Raw genomic sequence first — 26,691 nt, forward strand, 5'->3', positions numbered from 1 at the left:
CTTAAAGGATATTTTTTTAAATTCATTTATTTATTTTGACAGAGTGAGAGAGAAAGCGAGAGAGTGAGAACCTGTGGGAAAGGGGCAGGGAGGAGGGGGACAGAGGATCAGAGGCGGGCTCTTTGCTGACTTCGGCAAGCCCAATGCGGAACTCAGGAACCGTGAGATCATGACTCTCTTGGGCTATTTTTAATTCCTTTAGAAGCACTGAGTTTCCTTCCTCAGGGCTTGCTGCCATAAATTGTTGTCTCTAAAGGAATTCTCCCCTCCCTCTTGCCCTTTCCCTTCTTTCCTATCCTTTGTCTATTTCCTATTTATTTTCCAGTTTTCAGCTTCACTGTCACCGCTGAGTCCCCAGATTTGGTTAGGACTCCCGTTTTATGCTCCCATTTCCATCCTGTACTTCCCTTTCACATAATTCATTAACTGAGTGAGTAAACAAATATATAGTGAGCATTTACCATATGCCAGTCTTGTTCACTATGTTGGAGCTATGATATGTGACCAATTCAAAATTCTGAACAGTTTCTTTCAAGTAGAGACAGTAACTGTAGTTAAAGGATTTGTGTGTTTGCATAATGGTTTGCTTAGTGTTGGTCTCCCCTCACTAGACTAATAGTTCCATGACTGTTTTACTATATTACTATTTTGTTATATCGCCAGCTACTAGTGAAGGGCTTAGCACATAGTAAATAATAAATATTTATTGAATAATTGAGTGTGATCACCTCTATTTCCACTACACTTACACTTTTACTTATGCAGGAGCCCTAAAGCTTTTCCAATTTAGTGTTGCTTCTTACGAGCTCAGGGCCAACTTGCTTTTCATCATAAACACACCAAGTCAATTGTCTCTAATCTTAGACTTTTTTTGGTTCTATACTATGGACATCACCAAACACTTCTTTATTTTGTTCCATCTTCCAATAACAGTGCCTATTTCAGCAGAAGCAGAAGCGTGCACATCCTGACATGCTAGAGAGATGTGTTTAGGTGACCGTGTGACAACATAGTTCTTTAAGAGAGCACAGCTGTGTTGGCGTTTATCAAATTCTTTATCTGTTCTGAAAGATGTGGTTTAAATTTTTAAAAGACACTTCCTGGTAGTATCATGTGATGATTTCTTAAAACACAAACCAAAACTATGGCATTGTCATGCTTAAAGCATTTAATTCTTGGAGAAGTGTTTTAAATGTATAAATACTGTGTCCTCCTTTGACAACATAAATATTGTAAAGCCATGTTATTTTACTCATGAATGAGCACGGAGCATTTTTTTCCGTAATGTATTTCAAATTGACTGAATAATTGAATGCTTGCCTTATTTTTTAAAATCACTTTTCACTATCAGTCACAAACTGGAATTTAGACATAGAGGAGGTTAAATTAAATGGAATCATACAATTATACCAGTCATGTGAAATACGAAATCAGACTCAGTAAGAAATTGATTGTCAGGAGGATAGTAAGGGAATATTATTATCGGGTATAATATGAAACATAATATATACATGGAAGCGGTGATCCTAAATTCTCAAAATATTTATGTGTCCATTCAATCCAAAACCTGCTATCTCTCTAGCCTTATTTCCTACTCTTCTTCCCACGCCTCTCTCTGCTCAAGCCATTTGGCTTCTTTTCTATTCCTCCAACACGCCAGATACCCTTCTACCTTAGGGCATTCGTACTGGCTGTTCCCTCGGTCTGAAATTGTCTTCCAGAACTCCACATGGCTAAATCCCTCCTCTCTTTCAAGTCTTAGCGTTAATCCTCTTGCCCCAAACACCCTCTTATCCTGCACCCTGAGTCTTCATCACTCCTTCTCTGTCCTACCAGCACTTACCACTTTCTAACTCAGGAGATAACTCACTTACTTATTATGTTGTTACTTGTCTGCCTCTGTCCCAAAAAGGCAAGGGTCTTTGTGTCTTTTATTGTGTGATATAGTCTAAGCACCTCGGACAATGCCTGACACATAGTTGGTGCTCTGTATTTATTGAATAAACAAATTACTGGTCTATTGGTATAAAGTGAGGTTAATTCCAGACAATTGAGTTGTTTAACGATACTCCACCATTTAGTTGCCATTAAAAAACAACAGCTGTGATCTCTAGCATACTCAACTACGAATTTCAAGGTAATAAGCTCTCTTGAGCTTATTTTCATTCATATCTAGATTATTATAAAATAAAGAAATGGCTAATGTTAAAATACAACATATTATTACAAATAAGTAATTCTATTTCTGGGACTGGAAAATCACTCTCTAATTGTACGGTAGGTCTTGGATGGGCTACGTTTGAAAACCTTCTCAAGAGTAAATAGTCGCTCACTACCATTTATCTAGGAATTAAAATATTAATTGTTAACCTAAAAAGCTTTGGTGTGCAGATATCGAAAAACACCATGTCTGTCATTAAACTATTCTTCTGGGCTAGATGTAATAAAAACTGCATCTTTCGTTTGACTTGATTTAGGGGAGATATACCCATACGCACCATTGCTTTCCTGTATTCTTAGAAAACTTGGGCTTTGAGGCTATTCTGTGAGATCAGGAGGAAAAAAAAAGAGCAGCTTATTTTGACCTTTCTCACCCCCCCTTTTCTATTTGTTGATCAGAATATAATAAAAGCAGAAATTGGTAAATGTATCTACAGTCTTTAATGAGGACATGGTAGTTTCTAGTCTCATGGGGGAAGCTCTCATTTCTTGAACCATCTGCTTAGGATTTCTTCAAAGTAAGAAAAGCTCTGTCATGTCCGTATAAAAAAGATTGTACCCAAACTATTTTGCACTTAATGAGCTTTTAAGAGGCCTGGGTAGGGATAGCAGGACGTCAGAGGGTACGTTGTTCAGATCATTGCTTTGAAGATGCAGTGTTCATATTTTGCAGTCGCACGTAGCAGTCTTAAAAACAGTGATTAGGGTAGGGACTGGAGCAAAACCTCCAAGATACATCACTTATTGGTTTATTAAAACATTAAGTCTTGGAGAAGAAAGAAAAACAATTGAACATCTTAAAAGTGCTTTTGTAGGTAAAATATTATGGCTAAGGACAAAATCCCTCTTTTCCCTTAATTCATTATTCTACAGCTTAGAAGGTGCATTAGAGGCAAACTGTTTGCTTTTTATCATTATTTCCATATGTCTCCTGATTTTGTCTACTGCTTAAAATTTCTGGATTCACCATCTGCTAAAAACAAATACAAGTTCTTTAAAAACTTTTAAAAAATGGCCTTCTATATTAGAACAGCAACTTTTTTCTTTTGGGGAACTGTCCAAACATGTGCTTTTCCTTGGCCATGTAGTTGGCTTGTCAATCATAATACCTTCCTCATGTCAGGGGCAGGAACATGACTGAACTGAACTTCTTCCTTGAGGTTTCATTAGACTGGAACTACGTCTCTGGTAGTGAAGCAGAAAATAAAAGCCAGAGAGAGCTTCCAGAGGCCAAGTCTGAGCGGTGGAAGCAGAGTCCGTTGGAGGGAGTCAAGCTGAGAGAGACAAAGAGGAGATCTTCAAAGAAAGGTTTCTAGCAGTATTTGAGGCCTTATTTCCAGGCCTCCCAGGGGCTCACCCATTGCCTTGACTTTTTTGGTTTGTTTTCATGAGTGTTCTCTCCAATTTCCCCTTACCTCTAAGTTAGGCTGAGTTGGGTTTCTGTCTTCTAGTAAGGTGAAGTATCAAAAAACCCAAACCAAAACAAGACAAAGCAAAAAAACACACTCTCTTTTTGAATAGTGAGAGTTTGAAAGTCTAAGAGTGTCAAGGGTGTACTTTGAAACTAGCACATTAGTCAAAAGCAACTCAGAGGAACTGTCATTAAAACAAAAACTTTTGCAAAGCAAAAGTTCTTCTAAGCTTCAGCGGATAGGCAATTCAGTTTTTTAAAGTAATATTCAATATGAAGAAATGTCATAAAAAAAATGTGAGCACTCTTAAAGGTTCATAGTGGCATTTGCATGTTATTTTTATCTTGGGAGAGAAATTGATACACTTTTATGATCTGGAACAGTGGAAAGAACACACACACACACACACACACACACACACACACACAGGGCTTTGAATTGAGCAGGTTTTCTCCCCTTTTCTGAGTCTTCTTGTCATCTTCTATCAAGCTGGGTCATGTGTTTACTTCACGAGGTGGTTGTAAGGACCAAGTAATTCACATAGTACCCTTATGCGGCCCATAATAGTGCTCAAGAATGGTGGTCACAAGATATACATACCATACATGATATGGCCCACCTTTATTCTTCTGGTATTGTGGGTCTCTATGGGGTGGTTGTTGTCTATACACATGCTGATCACTCTGAGAGGGGTCAGGGCATATGACAACACACAATGTGCGTGTGCGAGAGAGGTAGAGATTGTATTCTCAGTTGTCACTCTCACAGTTTTAGAGAAGAGGAGGGAAGTTGTGGGTCAATTGATGTTGCATGTTGTAGGTTGTGGACCCTGATGTAGAATATAGAAAATATTGAATATAGAAAGCAAATTCTTATATCTGTACAGTCAATGTGTATATATACTTTGAGGCTGTCTATGGTGTTGTTATTGAGATTTGGGGTGAAGGGCTTGAGAATCGTAAGGAGAGATTTTTTTTGCCTACTTTCTATACATATGCCTTTTGAGCTGGGGGGCAAGGTGACTTGCTTTATATAGATTTACACACCAGAAGAATTGCAGTGATTACACTGTATTTCATTTTTCTTCTTAGGGAAAAATGGTGGCCAGAAAAATACAAAAACTTGAACAAAATGTCTGTATTAGAAAACAATTTCAGCAGGAAGTCAAATTGACCTTAACACAGGTACTGAATGCTGTGTAAATTGTTATATTTTGCCCACTTTACAACCATCTATAAAAGCTAAAATAAAATTAAACAGGGAATTAGGAAAATGCCATCAGACATAAAGGAAGTAACAACTGGAAGGAATTCAGACTTGCCGCTAGGTTTGTATCTAATGGACATAAAATTTAACTTGAAAATGCTCTGTTACACCTGAGGTACCTTTTGTCGGGTAATTGAAATGAATCTCAGACTAGCGTGCGAGACATTTAACAGCTGTTTCTGTTTATCTTTGAGTTTCTGAATGAGTTTAGAGTCATTTTAATATTTTCTTTGGAAGATCAATTCTGGGCATGTTGAATTAAAATGGTTATTTTTATGTCACCTAGGCTAAATATTGTAGGAAAAAACCCCATAGGAACAACTCTAGATATTTTCTTGTGTATCTGAAGGTATAGTGTGCCATAAAAAGGCTTCTGTCACACTTTAGATATAAACCGCAACTATACTTTGAGGTACTTTGCAGGCTTGAAAGTAAGAAGAGACCTCTAATATACTGTCTCATAAAAGCAATGAGAAGGTATATAAAATATTTTAGAATCATCCTTGGCATAAAAAGGATTTCTAATGAGCACACTTTATAAGCCTGAATTTATTTCTAACAAAACCATTTGTACAAAGCGTTGTCATGATAGTTTATATAGAGGTGGCTTAAGGGAAAAGGAGTGCATTTCTAAAATGAGATTGAGTTGTGCCTTCTAGGGAGGCAAATAAACAATTTCAGGAGTATAAATTAAACACCCTTGGAGTTTTTTTGTATTTTTAGACAACTATGGAGAAAGTGAGAAATGCTTATTAAAACTATAGGGTTTTTTTTGCTGCTGGACTAGATGCTAAGTCCTGGGAACCAAGGGTATGGAGATTAACAAGCATGGGCACTGGGGGACAGAAGGACTGGCTTGGGGACAGTCACCTGGGGAGAAAAACCTTCTCTGGGATGCTGTTGTGTCATTATCCTGTAATTTCTCCTAAGAATCTAATCAGTGAGTCATGTATACACGGAGCATTTGCCGCGAGCAGTGGTATGGTGGCGGCTGGATAGGAGACACTCAAGGCTGAAGGAGTGAGAGGAAGAGGGAAATGAACCTCCCTGCAGTGCAGACCTACATAGGGAAGGGAGGCCAAGACTGAGAACACCACTGCAAGAATTGCAGATTGTCTTTGTTCAAGGGTTTTCAAGTGAACCAATGTCTTTGCTTTAGCTCAGAAATTTTGGTCTATCTGTATCTGGATTTGTCTCTAGAGTTTGTACGTAAGCAGTTCTAACATCCATGTAAATATATATTCACATATTTTTAAAAATTTTTTTAATGTCTATTTATTTTTGAGAGAGAGAGAGAGAGAGAGAGAGAGAATCTGAAGCAGGGTCCAGGCTCCGAGCTGTCAGCACAGAGCCCGACTCAGGGCTCGAACCCACAAACCGTGAGATCATGACCTGAGCCGAAGTCGGACGCCCAACCAACTGAGCCACCCAGGCACCCCAATATATATTCACATATTAAGGCAGATTTGGATGTATTTTAAAGGTCTTTCTGACCACCCAATCTATGCTCACCACCGTACCGCTAAAACTCTGACCACCCAATCTAAACCTTCTTCACTCAGAGAGTAACAACGTGAAGGGCCTATGAAAACCCAAAGAGACCGTATATGGGTACCCAGTCAGGTATCAAGCTTAACGTGGTAGAAATGGGGGGCCTTTAAACAGTGTAACTCATCCAACCCATCCCCCCACCTAATAGTAAAAATAAAGCTGTTGCATTTTATTTAAAGTCCACATTGTAACTAGATAATAATTAACCAGTCTCTTATGGACACTTAAGTTTTCCTCTTTTTCATCAATAAAAACAAGTTGAGATAAACATCTTTGTATGTGTGTTGTTGAATACATGTGTGAATCTCGCTGTGGGTCATGAGAATAGAAATGAAATTGGGTCAACATGGGGGCACATTAAACATTTTGTAAGATTGTTTCTAATTGCTCCTATAAAGGGCATATAACGTTTCATTACTGTAATTGGCCGCCTTTGAGAGTGTCTCTTCCTTCACTCTGACAATGTGTTGTGTTATCAAAGTTTAGATTGTTGCCAATCTAATAGGTGAAAAAGATATCATTAGAGTTTTAATTTACATTTTTCTTGTCATAATTGAAAATGAATAACTTTTGATATTTAAGAGTCATTTGTGTGTCCTTTCTGTGAGCGGTCTCAATATTTTTATTATTTGGCTTTTCAAAACTTTAATCATATTGATTTGTAGTTGATCTTTCTGTATTAAGGGTATTAGTTGCAAATAATTTTGCTCAGATTGCCATTTGTCTTTCGTGTGTTTCTTCCTTGCAGAATTTTTGAAAAGTTTATTTATTTTGAGAGAGAGAAAGAGTGTGAGTGGGGGCGGGGCAGAGAGAGAGAGAGAGAGGGAGAGAGATAATCCCAAGAAGGCTCCATACTGTTAGCACAGAGCTGGATGCGGGGCTTGAACCCACAAAGACTGTGAGATCATGACCTGAGCTGGGATCCAGAATCTGATGCTTAATTGACTGAACCACCCAGGTGCAGAATTTTTATGTGGATGAATTAATCTTTCCTTTCATTGCTTCTAGTGGATTTTTTGTTTTTTAAAGTCACATTTAGGAGGCCTTCCCCATTCCAGTTCTTCCAGGATTTTTGTAGTTCTCATGCATTTTCATTTTTAATGCTTAAAATAATTTATCTTCTAGGGGCTCCTGGGTGGCTGAACATCCAACTTCGGCTCAGGTCATGATCTCTCAGTTCGTGAGTTTGAGGCCCTGGTCGGGATCTGTGTTGAGAGCTCAGAGCCTGGAGCCTGCTTCAGATTTTGCCTGTCTCTCTCTCTGCACCTCCCCCGCTTGTGCCCTGTCTGTCTGTCTCTCTCTCAAAATAAATAAACATTAAAAAAAAAAAAGATTTGTCTCCTTGGGATCTATTTTTGTATGAAGTGTTCTATAGGGATCCAATTTAATTTTTTTTTCTCCAGAAGAGTAGTTGTCCTATACTATTTACTCAGAAATCAACCATCTTCCTCTTGATTTGAAATGTTAAGCCTATCTTATACTAAATTCCCATATTTATCTGAATTTATTTAAATTCTGTGCCAAAGATATCTCCGTATATTCATGCAAATTTTATTATGTATTTTATTATCAGCTGTGATTAACCCTCTATCATTGTTTCTCCAGAACTTTTCTCATTATTCTGTTTATCTGTTTTGACGTATAAAGTAGAAGCACTGTGTCTAGCCACCCCCCAATAAAATTCATGTTACCACTTTTGCTGAGATTAAATTTATGAGCATGCTTGGGGAGAATTGTCTTCTTTATGAATTTCATGTATTTGAGTCTTTATATGTCTCTCAGCAGCATTATAATCTTTCTTCATCAGGACTAGGACATTTCTTGTTTATTTCTAGCTGTCTTTTTCCCTACTATTATAAATGGTATCTTCTTTTGGGGTTGTTTGTTTACGTAAAGGCTACTGTTTTTTATGTATTTATACACACACACACACATATACACACACCCCCCACATAAATATTTTACCCAGGCAACTTACTAAATTTCTTATTGTTTATAGTATTTTCCCAGTCGATTTCCCTTGCATTGTTCAGGTAGATATAGGGTAATATTACCTGCAATTAATGAAAAATTTCACTCCTCCTTTCCAATTTTTATATTTCTTTTTTTTTTATTTTTTTAAATTTTTTTTAACGTTTATTCACTTTTGAGACAGGGAGAGACAGAGCATGAACAGGGGAGGGTCAGAGAGAGGGAGACACAGAATCTGAAGCAGGCCCCAGGCTCTGAGCTGTCAGCACAGAGCCCGACGCGGGGCTAGAACTCACGGACTGCGAGATCATGACCTGAGTCGAAGTCGGCCGCTTAACCGACGGAGCCACCCAGGCGCCCCCAATTTTTATATTTCTTATATCATTTCTTACCTAATGGAATTGCCTGCTATCTCTAGAATAATATTAAATGATATTAAATAGTAATTTAATTCCTAGAGGTTTCTCTTTAAGCTAGCTGATGGTTTTTAAGTTGAGATATATCCATTTTACAAATATGCATTTACATTTAATCTTGCTAAGTATTAAGTATTTTGTTCAAATGTGGAGTGCAAAAGTTTATTAAATTCCTCTATATTACCTATGGAGATGACCATCACCCTATGAAACCAATTTGACAATAAATTATATTTAAAAAAATGTGAAAAAAACAATGAATAGTTTATACCAAATAATTGTGACCAGCACAACTTCAAAATAAATTTCGTTTTTCTACAAAGACCACAAAAATAAAATAAAATAAAATGAGAATAAATAAAACAAACAAAAAATAAAATAACAAAATAAAATAAAAAATAAAATATAGAACAAAATAAAATAAAATGCACTCAAGTTGAATTACGTTAATACATATCCCAATATTGAAACACATCCATCAAAGATACACTTATTTTGGTGTATTAATCTTTGAATAGCTACCCCATTGTGTGAGCTTTTATTAGTAGTTATTTATTTATTTATTTATTTTAATTTAATTTTTGATTTTTTTAAATTTACATCCAAATTAATTAGCATATCGTGCAACAATGATTTCAGGAGTCGATTCCTTAGTGCCCCTTACCCATTTACCCAACCCTTCTCCCACAACCCCTCCAGTAACCCTCAGTTTGTTTTCCATATTTATGAATCTCTTCTGTTTTTCCCCCCTCCCTGTTTTTATATTATTTTTATTTCCCTTCCCTTATGCTCATCTGTTTTGTCTCTTAAAGTCCTCCTATGAGTGAAGTGATATGATTTTTGTCTTTCTCTGACTGACTAATTTCACTTGGCGTAATACCCTCCAGTTCCATCCACGTAGTTGCAAATGGCAAGATTTCATTCGTTTTGATTGCCGAGTAATACTCCATTGTATATGTATACCACACCTTCTTTACCTATTATTAGTTTTTAATGTTAATATTTACAAGTAAAATATGTATATTTCTCTATCATTTTATGCTATCTTGGTCAGAATTTGCTATCAATATTATGCTGTCAATATTATATATTAATTTAATAATGAATTGTAAAGATTTCTTTCTTTTCTAATATTGAAGAATGGTTTTTGGAAAACATTGCATTATGCATTCTTTAAAGATTTGTAAGAAACTGATAGCATTTGGTTCTTTATGTTTTGGAGATTGCCTTTTGAAAGTTTTCTCCATTCTGTGGTCATTGGGCAGCATGATAGGCAGAATTCTGAGATGCTCCTCGCTAACCCCCCCCTCCTCTCTTCCCCTCCCAAATCTCACACCGTGGTATACATGTCCTTTTATAATCTCCTTGCTTTGTGTGTGCTACAAACTGTGAATATGATGGATTTCACATCTGCAATTAGGTGACGTTATGTGACAAAGGTGAAGGGATTTTGCAGATATGATTATTGTCCCACTTTAGTTGACCTTGAGTTAATCAAAAGGAGATTATCTTGGGAGGGTCAAACCTAACAGGTGAGTCCTAAAAAAGGGACTCAGCTTTTCCTGAAGAAACGGATAGGAATATTTGAAATAGGAGAGAAATTCTACTGGTGGTTTTGAGGAAGTAGGCTACCATGTTGTGAGAGGATCAAAGAAGGAGCCAAAAGGCAAGGACCGGAAAGTGGTATCCAGCTGAAAACCAATACAGTGAGGAGTTCAGTCCCACAACCACAAAGAAATGGATTCTGCCAACAACCCGAGGGAACTTGAACACGGATCTTTTCCCAGCTGAGCCTGTGAATAAGGATAGAGCTGGCTCAAAATTTGATTTCAGACTTGTGCCATTCTTAGCAGAGGCTCAGCTAAAAGACACTGGGCTACCAACCCAGAGACTGTGAGAAAGTTTTCTGTTGTTTTAAGCCACTAAGTGGCTTATAATGATTTTATTAAAAATCAATCATTTCACTCACAATCTGAAACTTATTTGTATAGAATTGAACAGACTAATCTCTTAGAACTATTTAAATTTTTTCCAAATTCTGATGATTGTTTCTTAGTTTGTGTATTTGTGTTTTCTTTCTTTTTTCATGGCCAGTTTTTTTAATGACCTTTTCTAATTGATCTGTCTCTCCATCTGTGACTCCCTTAATTATTTATTTTTGGTTATAAAGAACTAGCTCTTGCACCATCAGTTTTTGGTTTTCTAAGCCATTAATTTCTTTTTTAAGTTTATTAGTCTTTTATCTTTATTTCCTTAGGTTTATTTCATTTTTCATTTGCAAACTGTATTTGAATATTTAACTTGCTTATGTTTATTCTTTCTTTTTATGTTGATATAAGAACTTAAGGATCTAATTTTTCTTTAAAATTTCTTTTTATTTAATTACTTTGAAAGAGATGGGGGGCAGAGAGAGAGAGAGAGAGAGAGAGAGAATCCTAAGCAGGCCCCACAGTGTCAGTATAGAGCCCAACTTGGGTCTCAAACCCACAAACTGTGAGATCCTGACCTAAACCGAAGTCAGAAGCTCAATTTACTGAGCCACCCAGGCTCCCCAAGGATCTAATTTTTCTTCTTATCACTGCTTTGGTTGTATCTACTATGTTTTGATACATGGTATTATAATTTCTTCATTTTTCCTAATATGAGTACTAATATGAGCACCTATACCCTTCCATATCATTTCACTCTATTACATTTTAACTTTGCTGATTTTAATTCCATTTTGCTCCTTTTTCTCAACTCTACCTTCCTTGCCTCTGTGTATTTTCAGCATACCCCTTCTCCTTCGTGTTGCTTTCAATAGGACCTTCATTTTGGTGATGATTTTCTCTTTCTTTTTCATTTAATCCTGACTGCTGCTATTTTTTTTCCATCTCTTTCTCTTACCTTTTGTTGTTTTGCCTAATCTCATAAAGTTCAGCATCTAATATTGCTTTGCAGAGTCAATAGCTTCATTAATATTTAAAACACTTTTATAACAATGTATAGCAACATTACTTTGGTGACCTGTTTTCATTGTTCCTGGTCCTTTCTTCTTCTTCATCTTTTCTTGTAGTATTTCTATGTGCTGTTTTCTTTAAAAATTATCATTACCTATCTTTGAATAGGGAGAATTCTTACCAATTAGAGTAGGTATTCACTTTATGACTTTGTGTGTGACTGGATTAGTTTAGCCTGTATTTGTCAGCATCTATTAGGAACTGGCTGCCGCAAGACTGTTCATCGTATCAAGTATCTTTCCTCCATTCTGCCTTAATAACAGCCTGCTTCCCGCAAATATGGCTCGTCTATCTAATACCTCTTTTAGAACGGTCCCCAACTTCCCATTTGTGCTTCCCTTCTGTGCCAAACTCAATCCGAGGGAGCTCTGGCCACCAGCAATCACACCTGTTGCCTTGTTTCAAACAAATGTTGTCAGTTCCCCATCTTACCCCTCTTAGGAGATGCCCATTACTTTGTGACATTGAGATCTGCTGGCTTCAAGGGAGACTTGTAGCTATGGTCATTCTGTCTTCCCATGCTCTTTTTTCCCCCCACCATTTAATTCACTTTTGCTGCATATGATAACCTTCCTCACGCATTGTGGTTGGGGGTCAGATATCTGATTATTTGTCAAGGATAAACTTAGTATTTTGTTTCTGTTTCTTGTTCTCCTTTTTTTGAGTAATCTCAAAGAGAAGATCTTCCTTTTTTATTTTAAAACTGTAAATCTATTGTAATTATACAACATTCAATTGTTGAACTGTAAGTTTACTTAATTTTCTTTTGGATGGCTATATACCACGTGGGGAAACTTTAAATTTAGCTAGTTTTGTAGGGCTATTAATTTTGATTGTCTAACAAATAAATAAAATTCATGTTTGTTTGAGAAGCTCTATAATGATGTTAAGCTCTAGGATATAAGGTTTACTGAGCTATAACAATTCTAAATTAATGGCTGTCATGTTGTGTGAGTAGAGAACTGAATGTTTTATACTCAATGATTAGTCCCTATTGTGTATATTCAATTCTTATTGAATAATGATTGCATTTTGAAGATAGAAAAAAATTAAATTTTACATTAAATCTTAAGAATTGTCAGCCCTCATATTTAATAAAAATCAGATAGGAAGAACCTGCATTTCCTTTTATAAGTGGTTCGGAGAATGACAGTAGCCATTTTTTTTTTCACCAATGATATAAAAATCTTCTATTTTTCTAGCTAAGAGAAATTAGGCTAATGGTTTTAGAGCAAACCCGAATTCTAATTCTTGCTTGATATTAACTAGGCAATGGTCTGTTTTTGTAATTATGAAATGGAAGTTAATTTTTACCTTACATTAGTATTGAGTAGGATAGAAATTAAATTCAGTGACCTATAAGTGCTAACTCATTACTTTTCTTGTTAAGGGACCAGTAATAGTTATTATCATCACAGGGAAGAACACAGAATGCCCAGAACTTTGGAGCACAGTAGCTCCATGTAAGGTTTTACAAATCAAAAAGGGGATTAAAAAACCTCACATCCCCCCCAGGATGCTGTCTATTAAAATCACAGACATATTGTAGTTACTTTAAACTGTAATATATTTATTTGTGTGTGGCAGGATTGTAACTTGAAGTATTCATTTCGTTATGCTCAATGTGTTTTCCCATTTTCTATTTTTACTCCAGGGGATTTTCTTTGCTAGTCACATCAAAGTAGAAACAAAGATTTCAAAGAAACCCAGAGGCTTATTTTAGGACTCATTTTTTTCCCCCCACTTTACAGAGACTCCACAAGATTGGGTCTGGGGGAGGGAAAAGAAGTGACAACTAAAAAAAACAGGAGAGGGCACTGGTCTGTAGGAACCGGGCACAGAGTGCAAGAACTCATCACTGCAATACATTGGCCATTCAATATCCTTGGGCAGCCATCCTTACATCAGGGAACTGGAGGCACCTGGGCACAGGTGAAAACAAGAAGAAAGAGCCTCACCTTAGACCCGAACTGAATAAGTGAGCAAGTTACCTCTGGACAAAGGTAAACACACCTACCTCTGTTGCACGAGCTTTCTCTTATTAGACTGAAAGTTTTTGACAGCAAGGACTGAATCTCTGTTCAATCAATTCAACGTATTAACCTTAATCTCCATTCCTTCTGCAAACGTATTAATGGTGTTCCTATTACGGCGAAGGCTGCATGGATAGGGGTTACGCTGAATACAGCTGGAATCCCTTGCTCCCAATAGTGAGCTTACATGCTTACCTACAGGGCAGTGCCTTCTTCCCAAATGTGATTATGCTAGTTGAAAAAAAATTGTAATTGCGTAATTTCATTAAATACCACTTAGACTGATGAAATACGGCTATGAAAACAGAAAGAATTGTTGTTCATGCCAAAACTAATTTGAGGAGTTTGAAAGGATTGAGTTGTTATTTAAAAAATTGCTGTCATATTAGGTATGGACAAAGTAACAATAAAGATTGGGCAAAATCATGAAAAATTTAAAAGGATTCTGTTACCATATTAAGATAGCTTCCAAGTGTCTTTAAGTTCTCATTCCACTGCAAAGAAACCAAACTGGAATTCACAGCAAATGCAGTATGGGTATGGTTCTTGGACCTCTACTTTTACTCCAATCTATGCACTCAAATGCAGAAGGAAAAGCTTTGGTCTCTCTTGCATTAGAAGCCTGGCAAATAAATATACATTTATATGTTTTACTTTAGAGGGAATTCTTATGAGTTTTTTTTTAAGTTTATTTATTTATTTTGGAGAGAGAGAGAAAGCACCACAGGGGAGGGACAGAGAGAGAGAGGAGAGGGCAAGAATCCCAAGGAGGCTCTGCAATGCCAGCATGGAGCCTGATGTGGGGCTTGAACCTACGAACTCATGGCCTAAGCCAAAGTTGGACCCTTAAACCATCTGAGCCACCCAGGTGCCCCTAGAGGGAATTTTAAATGTAGTTGTTTGTGCTTTCCTGCTTGATATTATTTTTCATGGAAGAAATACTCATCTAAGTTGTACCTGATCCAAGGACTTCTACTGGGCCACCTTTGCCTTTTCTGCAGAGTCTAGCTTGAATGGTACAATAGACTCATGGTGGAGTTGCTGATTAATATTTGTAGAGAGAACAAGCGAATATCTCAGGAACAACTAAAGTCTGACTGTTAGTTAAAATCTCTGTAATAAATAGGGGTAGAAAATGGAAGTATGAGTTTCTATCTTCTGGAAAGGAAGAAAATCACTAGTTAAGTTGGTTTACTGTGTAGATTCAGACAGGTGAGGCAGATAATTGATGAAAACTCTCATGGCTTATGATTCAGAACATTCTTTGATTTGTGTGGTATTTAGGAGACTGATTTTATGAGAGGCAAATAAAGCAACTTGGGGATAAAAGAATGTGGATATAGGTTGAAAGAGGAGAAAGAATATAGCACAGGAGCTAGCAAACAGGCTATTGCATATGTCCCGAATTATTACTGTGATATGGACATAAAATATATTCAAATATACTGATGATGAGTAATTGTGGTGAGTTAATTCTCTAGGCTGCTACTGGAAAGTAAGCTCCACCGGAATGAGAATCTTCTCGCATTTATCTTTGCATCTCAAGAGTTTAGCCCAGAGGTGGCACATTATAATTAATAAATAAATATCTGTTGAATGAATTCAGGACTGAAAAGAGCTGAAAGGTTATGAGACGAATGATATCCCTAAATGCCTGAATCTTACACTCAACACATAGGAAGGATGACAGTGCATAACAAAGGTGATTCTGTAGCATGTTGTCCCTTAAGAGAGGTTTTGAAAAGGTCGTAGGAGTTCCCAGGTTTGTCAGATTCATTCTCGGACGTAGGGTAGCCGTAGTCATCTCACCTGGAGGCTTGCATGTTTCTGCATAGCTGAGGCTCGTGGCCAAGGGCTCATGCCATACTCTAGATGCCCAAGAAATACTGGGTCCATGTGGGACCATGTTGATAAGGCCCCTGGGGGTGGAAAAGGGCAGCCCAACCAAATTTAATGCTCTCCTACCTGGTTCTAAGCATTATATCTCATGCCAGAGAATGGGGTGAAATGGAGCCTAAATTTCTTGTGGGTGCCTACTTGGTGGTGCTGCTCAGTTTTATTTTCTGGAAAGAGTTTTCCGGAATCAAAGGACATATCTTTTGGAAATGCTAACATTTGGACTTTGATCTTTGGGGAATGGATGTAAAAATGCACTCTGAAAAATCAGAGAGTCATAATGGTTTACTATTATTTCAATAACTTAAATGGTAGACGGCATTTAAAGGTGTGGTTATCTCTTTTATGCCACACTGTGCTGTCTGTTGTGGTTTCCTCTTTGTTTCCAGGTGCGATTCCAAGTTGAGTACCTGGAGCTAGTCCTGGAATAAATTAGATGCCCAATAAAGCTTGTTGAATGACTGACTGCCACTTTCCCTCCCTAGCAGCTGGCTAACCTAGCAACATTTGAAAGACGGCTGGATATTCTGGGCCATGCAGGAGTTCAGATTCATTCTGAAAGAGACTGAAGACTAGGCAGACAGATCATTTCCCCAGAAAGCCTTTTCCTCACTGCCTCCTGAAAATTACACTTGTGTTGGCTTTTCTGTTATGGGATGAAATCCAACTGATCTACTCAGATGTTAGAAAAAAGGAAGGAGATTTACAGAGAAAGAAAATTGAGGAGCACTCTTAACCAGAGGCGGTTTGACCAGAAACCAAGCCCTTAATATGAAGCAGGATTTTCTAGAAATAGTTTTATTTACTGATAGAGCCTTGTCATAAACTGTGGTGAAGCGATTCTTTGGTTAAGGAGCAAACAGCAAGCAATGATGCCTGATGATGACCATAGATAGAAATCTTTTGAATCAGAGCATTTGAATCTACACTTAAAACAATTCTTTATTACAATGTGAGATAGACAAGTAACTCTTAGTGATCCATACATACTTCCTGAATTTCAAGTGCTGCCAGTGTAAATCTTACAGTGCTTTACCCTACAAAATTAAACATAATGCAATGTTTGGTTTCTTTCTTTTAATACCATTTCTCAGAGCTATGTGTGTATAATTCCTTTTGATTCCTTTCCCATGGAGAAAATTCTTCTTGCTTCAATGCAAATTCTACCAAAGCCTGTTTAAGTTTGCCCCCCTCATGTTACAAATACTAATAGGGAGGGACAGGAACCCCAAGGTCAGCACACAATAGCAAGAAGAATGAAGGGATATGTATGAAGGGACCCTGTAAGAAATAGCTTTTGCCAAAGAATCTGTCATTCCAACCAAGCAACCTGGGGCAATTTAGTCCTGAACTTCCAGTGCTGTTGCCATGGTTTCTAGACAAAGACGACAGGTGCTGCATTCCATTATATCCTTCAGAATGACAGATAACTGAAAAAATAGGAAATGGGGTAATAAAATCTCAGGTCACCCAGAAGAGCTGTGATAGATACAAGTGATACAGAAACGAAAGATGCAAGTCTACGTTTGTTAAAAAAAATGCCTTTTGATTTAGAATGCAAATGTATATTACGCAAATCCTCCAGACTTTCCATAGGAATTTTATCCATCATCCAGCTCGTTATTCAGAGCCAGATACCTCCCACTTAATAGAAATGTTCATAATAACATTTTAAACTTGAAGAATCCATGAACTAACAGTATTTAAGCAAAATAAATCTTGATCAGTGAAAAGTAAAACGCATCTCTTGAATTCTGAAGATGTTGCAGCTACAGCAATGCCATTTTTTCCCCTTAATCTCGGGGTCAAATGTAATATTCGGTTTTTCCAGTTGAAGGTATTATTGCAAACGTTGCACCTAGCTTTGAGCCATATATGATAATCAATATTATTTTGCCAGGGTCAGCGGTAAGTTTACTGGCATGCTAATGACTATAATGAAGATACTCGCTTTTTCAGTGAGAGGAAACTAGATGGAAATCAAAAGGTTCACAGTGAGGACTGTGGTAGGACCGGTTCTGTATTCCCTGCAGTTAAGCAGAGATGGAGCATTTCAATTCCAAAGCAGCATTAGGTAATGTACATAATCTTTAAAGCTTAAAACAATTTGTAGTCTAAAGTTTTTAACATGTTAGGGGCACCTGGGTGGCTCGGTCAGTTAAGCATCAGACTATTTTGCCTTAGATCATGATCAAGCCCCACATCAGGCTCTGCACTGAGCATGGAACCTGCCTAAGATTCTCTCTCCCTCTTTCTCTTCCTGACCCTTTCCCCAGCTTGTCTCTCTCTCTCTCTCAAAATAAGTATTTAAAAAAATCTTTAAAACATTAAGCCTCAGTTGTGTTTTTTTTTAAGTTCATTCATTTTGAGAGGGAGAGAGTGTACACGCACATGCATGCACGCACATGAGCAGGGAGGGGAGAGAGAAAGAATCCCAAGCAGGCTCTGTACTGTGAGCGTGGAGGCTGACGGGGGGCTCGAACTCACAAACCCGTGAGATCAAGACCTGAGCCGAAATCAAGAGTCGGTCACTTAACCGACTGAGCCACCAGAACCCCAGTGTTTTTTTTTTTTTTTTTTTTTTTTTGTAAAATGGAATAACACCAGCCTCTTAGAGATGTGACTTTAAACTGGATAATGTATATAAAGCATTTAGCTCAGCATCTGTCACATACCATTAAGTACATGGAATAGGTACCGCTTCTATCATCATTAGCTATTATACTACCTTATGCCATATACACAGTGATAAGTGTGCAGCTATTACTACAGCAGAGAAACAAACCAATTGGCACTTGAAGGACTTAATACCACATATCTACAAAAGGTCTTTAAAAAGTACCTCAGATATGAAATTAAGATGGCTTTGAAAGACGGTGAAGAAAAACACGAATTTACTAGAGCGTGTTACAAGGATTACTGCCAGCAGAGTGATGATGGAAACTTTCTAGATGTCCTGAAGCCTTCCTGAGTTTCTCTTTAGGGGATATTTATTTTCTGACACTTTGAGGACAATGAACATTTTTGTTAACATAGTGAAGATAGCCATTACAGTTTTATAAAGATCAGTTTATCATTTTCTTCTATGTTAAATTTAGAGAGTTTGGCTGGATTCTTAAGCCTGACTTTTACTATATTCAGTATACATTTTTTTTCTCAGCAAGAATTGGTTGATTTTATGAGGGAGTAATTAGGAAAAATGATTATTTACTAAGAAACTTCTGTATGAGATAAACCTTACAAAATAATCCATCTTCTGTATAAATAATGACAATCATAAAGAAAAAAAAGAAAATGAAGTTTTTTTTTTTCTTAATGAGACTGTTTTTGGGAAAAAAAAATGCATCTTGGAGGTTTGGAGTACAACCTTTCACACAGTTTATTTTGCTTGCTCTTCTGGTCTTCACGTGTGTGGCAGATTTTTTTCATTCACAAACCCTAAAATTTGCATTCTGTCATATGTATGTACACATGATGTATGTAAACATGTATGTATGTTATAAAGTATATAATTTGCTGAGCGTTTATGGTCGAAGCAAGTAGAGACCTCGGCAGTTTTCAGAGAGAAATAAGTAAAACATTCACCTATTATGGAATTCTATGAGAAAAGCCTTAATTTGTTATTCATATTTTTAAGTTACTCTTCTGTTAACTGAAATTTTGGAATAACTGGTTATGATCAAAATATGAACCGCTATTTCTGAAATAAATACAAAGGGAGAAAATTCCAATAATCCAATTTCTTTTGTTTCAATGCTTCACTCTGTGTGTTCTGTGGAAGGGATGCTTTGTTGGCGGAGCAGCAGGTCTATTGCACACCAGTCTCCTGCCTGCAAACGGGATTTTGAATGATTCTTTCATGGCATGGTTACATCTCACTGAAACATCAGAGGGAAGCAGCTCTCTCATCCCACTGACTTGGAAAGGTGACATACCTATTTTCGTTGTTATCTCACAATATAGGCCACGAAACAGAATGATGACTCTTTATGGGAATCATTGAAATTATGTAGACATAGTGCGAAGAGGGTCTTGGTAACTTACCTTAAAAGAGATTTCGTATTGTTCTCCTCCCCAGATTTCTAAACCCGGGTCGTAGCCACCCAACTCCCAAAACCACTTTCGATCCACAGCAAAGAGACCTCCAGCCATGACGGGAGACCTATGAAATGAAAAAAAAAAAAAAAAAAATCTTTAAAGGACTAGGAATATTTGCTTGGAAAAAAATAAAAACAAACTTCAAGATAATGTTTCAGAAGTCAAATGCATGGTGCTTTTCAGCCCTGGTTTTCTGTCAATGGATCTGGGGTTCTCATTGGGTCTCTAATCGCTCTTGGAATCCTCATGAGCTTTAAATTTTGCACTTCAGGCTCTAATGCAATTAATGTCCTGTAGAGCCACATTTGCTCCGTATATTTATCACTAGAGGGAAATACACGACTGCTAGTGAATGATATATAGAGAAATATCACTTAATTTTATGTCTTTTCCTTAAATGAAAGGAATCTTGTACTGTCAGACAGATAAACGTATAGAAAACACTGTCATAGACAATATCTGAGATTCAATCTCTCAGTATGTGTTCACCAAGAATTTACCATTAACAGGTCATGTCCCTTTTACAGACTATGAGATGATTAGAAGAATAACAAATCAACCAGAATTGGTTATTTAATTAAGATGCCAAAGGTGGAATTTAAACTAGGTTTTTTGGGGATGCTTGGGTTAAGCATCTGACTCTTGATTTTGGCTCAGGTCATGATCTTGCGGCTCATGAGATTGAGCCCTGCCTCAATAAATAAATAATTTACTTAAACAAACAAACAAAGAAGCAAGGAAACTTTAAAAAATAAACTAGGTCTTTTTTTTTTTTAGACGTTTTTATTTATTTTTGAGACAGAGAGAGACAGAGCATGAAGGGGGGAGGGGCAGACAGAGAAGGAAACACAGAATCGGAAGCAGGCTCCAGGCTCTGAGCCATCAGCCCAGAGCCCGACGCGGGGCTCGAACTCACAGACCGCGAGATCGTGACCTGAGCTGAAGTCGGACGCTTAACCCACTGCGCCACCCAGGCGCCCCTAGGTCTTTTCATTTTAATTATATTATTCTTTTTAGGCTTTCTCTGCCTTTCAAAGAAATATTCCTTTTGCTCAAGTAATAATTTTCAAGTATTCTATTCCTGTTAGGGCACACAGTAGTCCCGTTGCTATGTGATGAGATCATTCATAGTTATGGGTCCTGTCCTAAACTTTTTGCAGTTTAAAGGTAGAGCTAGTTTTTTTTTGTTTTTTGTTTTTTTTTTTTTTTTGAGTCCTCAATACCTGCTGGGCTCTTGGCTAAAAGTTTTACCCAATTCCTTTGAACTAATCCTCGCTACAATCCTGTGAATATCATTCTCATGTATTGTTTTAAAGAAACAGGCAGAGAGAGGTAAGGAGCAGCAGTGCAAGCCTGAAGTTAGTGGTGGTTCTGGGGCTGGGCCAGGTCCTTTGATTTCAAAGCCTTTGAGTTCTTTACTGCAACTCTGTTTCTGTTTCAGTGTTTGGGGGCAAAGAGAGACAAGTACATAAAGGTGGATAGGAAACACTCAGAGAATGTCCCTATGCAGACAGACAAAGCAAATCTGTAAAAAACCACATTTCCAGGGGTGCCTGGGTGGCTCAGTCAGTTAAGCAACCGACTTCAGCTCAGGTCATGATCTCACAGTCCGTGAATTTGAGCCCCACATTGGGCTCTGTGCTGACAGCTCAGAGCCTGGAGCCTGCTTTGGATTCTGTGTCTCCCTCTCTCTCTGCCTCTCCCCTGCTCATGCTCTGTCTCTCTCTGTCTCAAAAATAAATAAAAACATTTAAAAAAATAAAAAAAACCCACATTTCCAATGTAGTTTTTGTGATAGTTTTGAAAAATTTTTGACACAAAGGATATTTATACATAAGAGTACAAGGCATTAAATGTTGAAGATACACATTTTAAAATATGTATAAACATATGAGACACATCAACTGAAGGCCTGCTCTTGGTAATGTTTTTTGAGGCACTCCAACAACATCAACTTGAATTTGCGTGTTCTATATTTCAAAGGCTTTGTATGTGAAAATGTATTTGGCCTGATTACTTCAGTTTAAGAGTATTTTTTAATGTGTAGCCTCTATGTGGCTAGAAAGATGGCAAGGCAGGAAAGGGGATTTATTATTCTACCCGGGAAAGTGAGCAGGATTAAGAAAAATAACACAAGGCATCTCATGCAATTTTTTATTTTGTTTGAAAGAAAAATCCTAGAACCAGATGTAACCTACTTTATCCCTCTCTCCAGCAGCCTAATCTTTTTCCATTTTCCATGCACCGAATTTCAGAGCGGAATTACAACTGTAGCTGGATAAAATGAGGACTGTAACATGTACCGAGTGCAGTTCCCCCGTGAACTCGCCACCAGTGTAACTCCGCTTCTGCAGAGCTTGGGCATAAGTGACCAGAAATTCTCAATCCTATTCAAACTGAACCACAAATAGAAAACACCTCAAGTCAAACAAATATATTCTCATTTGATTGTGTAAAATAGGAGACCAAAGGGCATCAAAATTTACACTGGGCAGAATGAACCTCAAAACTAGAATTCTCCTAGATCTGGAATTATAGATACTAGCAAGGGAAAGTCCTATGTTGCTTTTTTGTTTGTATGCATGTATTGTAATTCGTTGGAAACACAGCATCTTGTTTTCTTACATCTTGTTTTCTTAAAAAAAAAAACATGTAGTGTATTCTAGGTACATTTTATTTAGAATATCTAAATTCTAAAATTCTATTAATTTTAGATATAATAAAGTAGATTCAAATGGATCCTTTTTGCCTTCATTGATGTTTTTACCAAGCTCCAAATAAATTAATGTCTCCTATCTTCATTAGTGTGAATGACTGGTAAGAAACCAACTTTTCATTTATGTATGTATTTACTCACAGTTTGTCCATTAATCTTTTAATTAGCTTTTAATTTTTAACAGCTTAATTGAAGTATAGTTGAGATACAGAATATTGCATGTATTTTAAGTCTACAGTTTGATAAGTTTTGACTTAGACACCTGTGCAGCTATTACTACATTCAAGATTATGAACATATTAGCCTTCCTTCCAAATTTTCTTGTAATTCCTCCCTTCTGACCTTATCATTCTCTTTGTCTAGGCCATCACTGATCTACTGTTACTATAGTTTAGTTTGCAGTTGCTAGAATCTAATATACATGTCATCATAAAATTTGTATTCTTTTTCTGGGCCTGGCTTCTTTTATTCGGTGTCATTATTTTTAGATTCACCTATGTTTAGCATGTATTAATAGTTCACCACTTTTTTTTTTATTGCTGAGTATTATTCCATTTGCACAAATATACCACAGTTTGATTATTCATTCACTTACTGATGGACATTTGGGTTGTGTCCAGTTTTGAGCTGTTACAAACAAAGATGCTATGAATTTTGTTTACTAATCTTTGTGCATAGGAGATAGGCTTTCATTTCTCTCTGGAGGAGATGCCTAGGAGTGGAATAACTAGATCATATGGTGGGCATATTTAACTTTCAAAGAAACGGTCAAACACTTTTCCGAAGTGGTTGTACCCTTTTATATTCCCAACAGTAGTGTTTGAGTTCCAGTTGCTATGCCTTCTTTTTTTTTTTTTTTTTTTTTAATTTTTTTCCAACGTTTATTTATTTTTGGGACAGAGAGAGACAGAGCATGAACGGGGGAGGGGCAGAGAGAGAGGGACACACAGAATCGGAAACAGGCTCCAGGCTCTGAGCCATCAGCCCAGAGCCTGACGCGGGGCTCGAACTCACGGACCGCGAGATCGTGACCTGGCTGAAGTCGGACGCTTAACCAACTGTGCCACCCAGGCGCCCCCAGTTGCTATGCCTTCTTACCGATACTTCATATGGGCAGTCTTTGAAGTTCAGTCATTATGATTGGGATATCATGGTATCTCAGTGTGGTTTTGTTTTGCATTTCCATGGTGATTAATGCTGTTGAGCATATTTGTGTCCCTTCTCTCATCTGCCTTGTCAGTCTGCCTAGAGGTTTACCAATTTTATTGATCTGCTTAAAGAACCAGCTTTTGGTTTCATTGGTTTTTCTCTGTTGTTTTCACTTATATTTTATTGATTTCTTTTTAGTTCTTATTGTTTTAATCTTTTACTTACTTTGTGTTTAATTATCTCTTCTTTTTCTCATTCCTTAAGGTAAAAGTTAAGATCATTGACCTGAGAGCTTTTCTTTTTTCTAATATAGGTATTTAGTGCTATAAATCTCACCTAAGTACTTGTGTAGCAGAATCCCACAAAAAATCCCCCCCAAAAATATGCAGTGTTCTCATTTTCATTATGTTAAAAATACTTCCTAATTTCTCTTTTGTTTTCTTTCTTTGACCTATTTGTTATATACACATGTGTAATTTAGTTTCCAAATATTTCGGGATTTTTTGGCGTTTTTTTTTTGTTATTGATTCTAATTTAATTTCATTGTGGTCAGATAAGATACTTTGTATGACTTGAATCCTTCCAAATTTATTCAGACTTTTTAATGGCTCAGAATATGGCTTATCTTGGTAAATGCTCCATGTGTATTTGACAAGGATGCATATTATGTTGCTGTTGAGTAGAGGGGTCTATACACATTTATTAGGTAAAGTTGGTTGGTAGTGTTATTCAAGTCGTGTATATTTTTACTGATTTTCTGTTTCCTTGTTCCATTAGTTACTGAGAGGGGGGTATTGCAATCTATGACTATAGTTTTGAATTTGTTTATTTCTTCACGATGTTCTATCAGTTTTTCGCTTCATGTATTTTGTAGCTCTGTTAATAAGGGCATAAATGTCTAAGATTTTTCTGTACTCTTGATGAGTTAACTTTAATCTTGTTATGAAATGACTTTAATAATCTCTGCTAATATTCTTTGCTTTGACATCTATTTTGTCTTGATGTTAACACTTCAGCTTCCTTTAGATTTATACTATCTAAACAGTAATATTTATTTATAACTTTTATATCTTTTTATTCTATTTTTAAAACTATTTGTGTCTTTATATTTAAGATTTTGTTGTCGTCGTTGTTGTTGGCAGCACACAATTGCACCTTGCTGTTTTACAATCTCTGTCTTCTAACTGGGCTATTTAGATCACTTAGTTTTTTTTTTTTTTTTTTTAGATTATTTACTTTTAATATGATTATTCATGTGGTTAAGCTTAAATCTATCAGCTTCTTTGTTTTCTATTTGTCCCATTTATTATTTCCTTTTCCATCTTTTGAGTCATTGAATATTTTTCATGATTCCACTCACTATCCTTTTTGACTTAACAAAAACTCTGTGTGATTTTTTTTTTTACTTTGTGGTTGCTGTAGGGTTTATATCATATGTGTTTATTTTTGATCACGGTTTAGCTTTCAGCGATACTGTACCAGTGCACATATATGATAGAAATCTTTTGGTAGAATGCTTTTATGTGTCTTCCTTTAACCTTTGTACTCTGTTGTCATACATTTTACTTTCCCATAGGCTATAAATCCCACATTACATCATTATTATTTTAACTATTGTCTTTTAAAAAGATTTAAAAATAAACTTTCACATATATGAACTTATATTATGAATATCATTTTTGTTTCCTTAATTCTTTTGTATGGACCCATATTTCCAGCCTTGTATCTTTCTGCCTTGTATCTTTTTGCCTTGTATCTTTCTGCCTAAAAGACTTCCTTTAACATTTCTTGTAGTGGGAGTTTGATCTTTTGCATTTATGAAAACATCTTGTCATCTGCATGTTTTAAATTTATTTTTGAGAGAGAGAGACAGAGCGAGAGCAGGGAAGGGGCAGAGAGACAGGGAGAGAGACAGAGACAGAGCATGAGGGGAGGGGCAGAGAGAGAAGGCAGCACAGAATCTGAAGCAGGCTCTGAATCTGAGCTGTCAGCACAGAACCCTACACGGGGCTCAAACTCCTGAACCATGGGATCATGACCTGAGCTGAAGTCTGACTCTTAAAAGACTGAACCATCCAGGTGCTTCTCATCTGCATTTTTAAAGATACTTTTGTTGGCTATAGAACACTAGGTTAACAGCTTTTTTTCTCTCAATCCTCTAAAGACGTTGCTCATTCTCATCTGCATTGTTTTCTGTAAGAAATATGTTATTTTTATCTTTGTTTCTCTGTACACAATAAGTTGGTGTTTTTTGGGTCGTGTGGGCTTGTTTGTTTGTTTGCCTGTCTAAGAGCTTCTCTATGTCATAGGATTGAGCTATTTTATTATGACATGACACATGCTATAGCTATAGAGTTTTCTTGGTAAAGTTACTTGTGCTTGGGATTACTTGAGTTTCTTGGATCTGCATGTATAGTTTTCATGAAATATGGACAATTCTTGAGCATTATTTCCTCCAGTATTCTTTCTGTTCCTACTTTTTGTCCATATCTTCCAGAGACTCGAATTTTATATTTTGTTCATTTCCATAACTTCTCTTTTTGTGTTTCAATTTTGGATATTTCCTATTGCTATATCTTCCAGTTTATTAATTTTTTTGTAATGTCTAATTTGCTTATAATCCCATCTAAAGCATTTTTAATCTTACACTTTTTTCCTCACCTTTAGGATTTTTATTTTGGTCTTTTTATACCTTACATGTCTCTGCTTAACTTTCTGAACATGTAGAATACTGGTATAGTTACGGTCTTAATGTCCTGTCTGTTGACTCTCAGTTGTTAGTTTCCATTGACTGAATTATTTACTCATTATGGGACATATACTGGTACTTCTTTGAATGGCTGGTAATTTTTTCTTTGGGTTCTAAAACTTTTACATTGTGGGGTGTTGGGTATTTTGGTATTCTTTTAAACATTTTGTTCTTGGGTGCAGTTACATTATTTGGAAATAGTTTAACCCTCTTGG

The 26,691-nt window shown here is 36.7% G+C and overlaps 1 protein-coding gene across 1 annotated transcript in view; it reads right to left on the bottom strand.

Moving 5' to 3' along the window:
- GALNTL6 (polypeptide N-acetylgalactosaminyltransferase like 6) overlaps positions 1-26,691 on the bottom strand; it is a 152,609-nt gene that overhangs the window by 38,783 nt on the left and 87,135 nt on the right. Inside the window, exon 4 of the mRNA XM_032593063.1 lies at positions 19,809-19,926. Coding sequence (XP_032448954.1) covers positions 19,809-19,926 — 118 coding nt within the window. The remainder of the gene's footprint in view (positions 1-19,808; positions 19,927-26,691) is intronic.

Source organism: Lynx canadensis, chromosome B1 (genome assembly GCF_007474595.2).
Source record: "Lynx canadensis isolate LIC74 chromosome B1, mLynCan4.pri.v2, whole genome shotgun sequence".
Taxonomy (NCBI): domain Eukaryota; kingdom Metazoa; phylum Chordata; class Mammalia; order Carnivora; family Felidae; genus Lynx; species Lynx canadensis.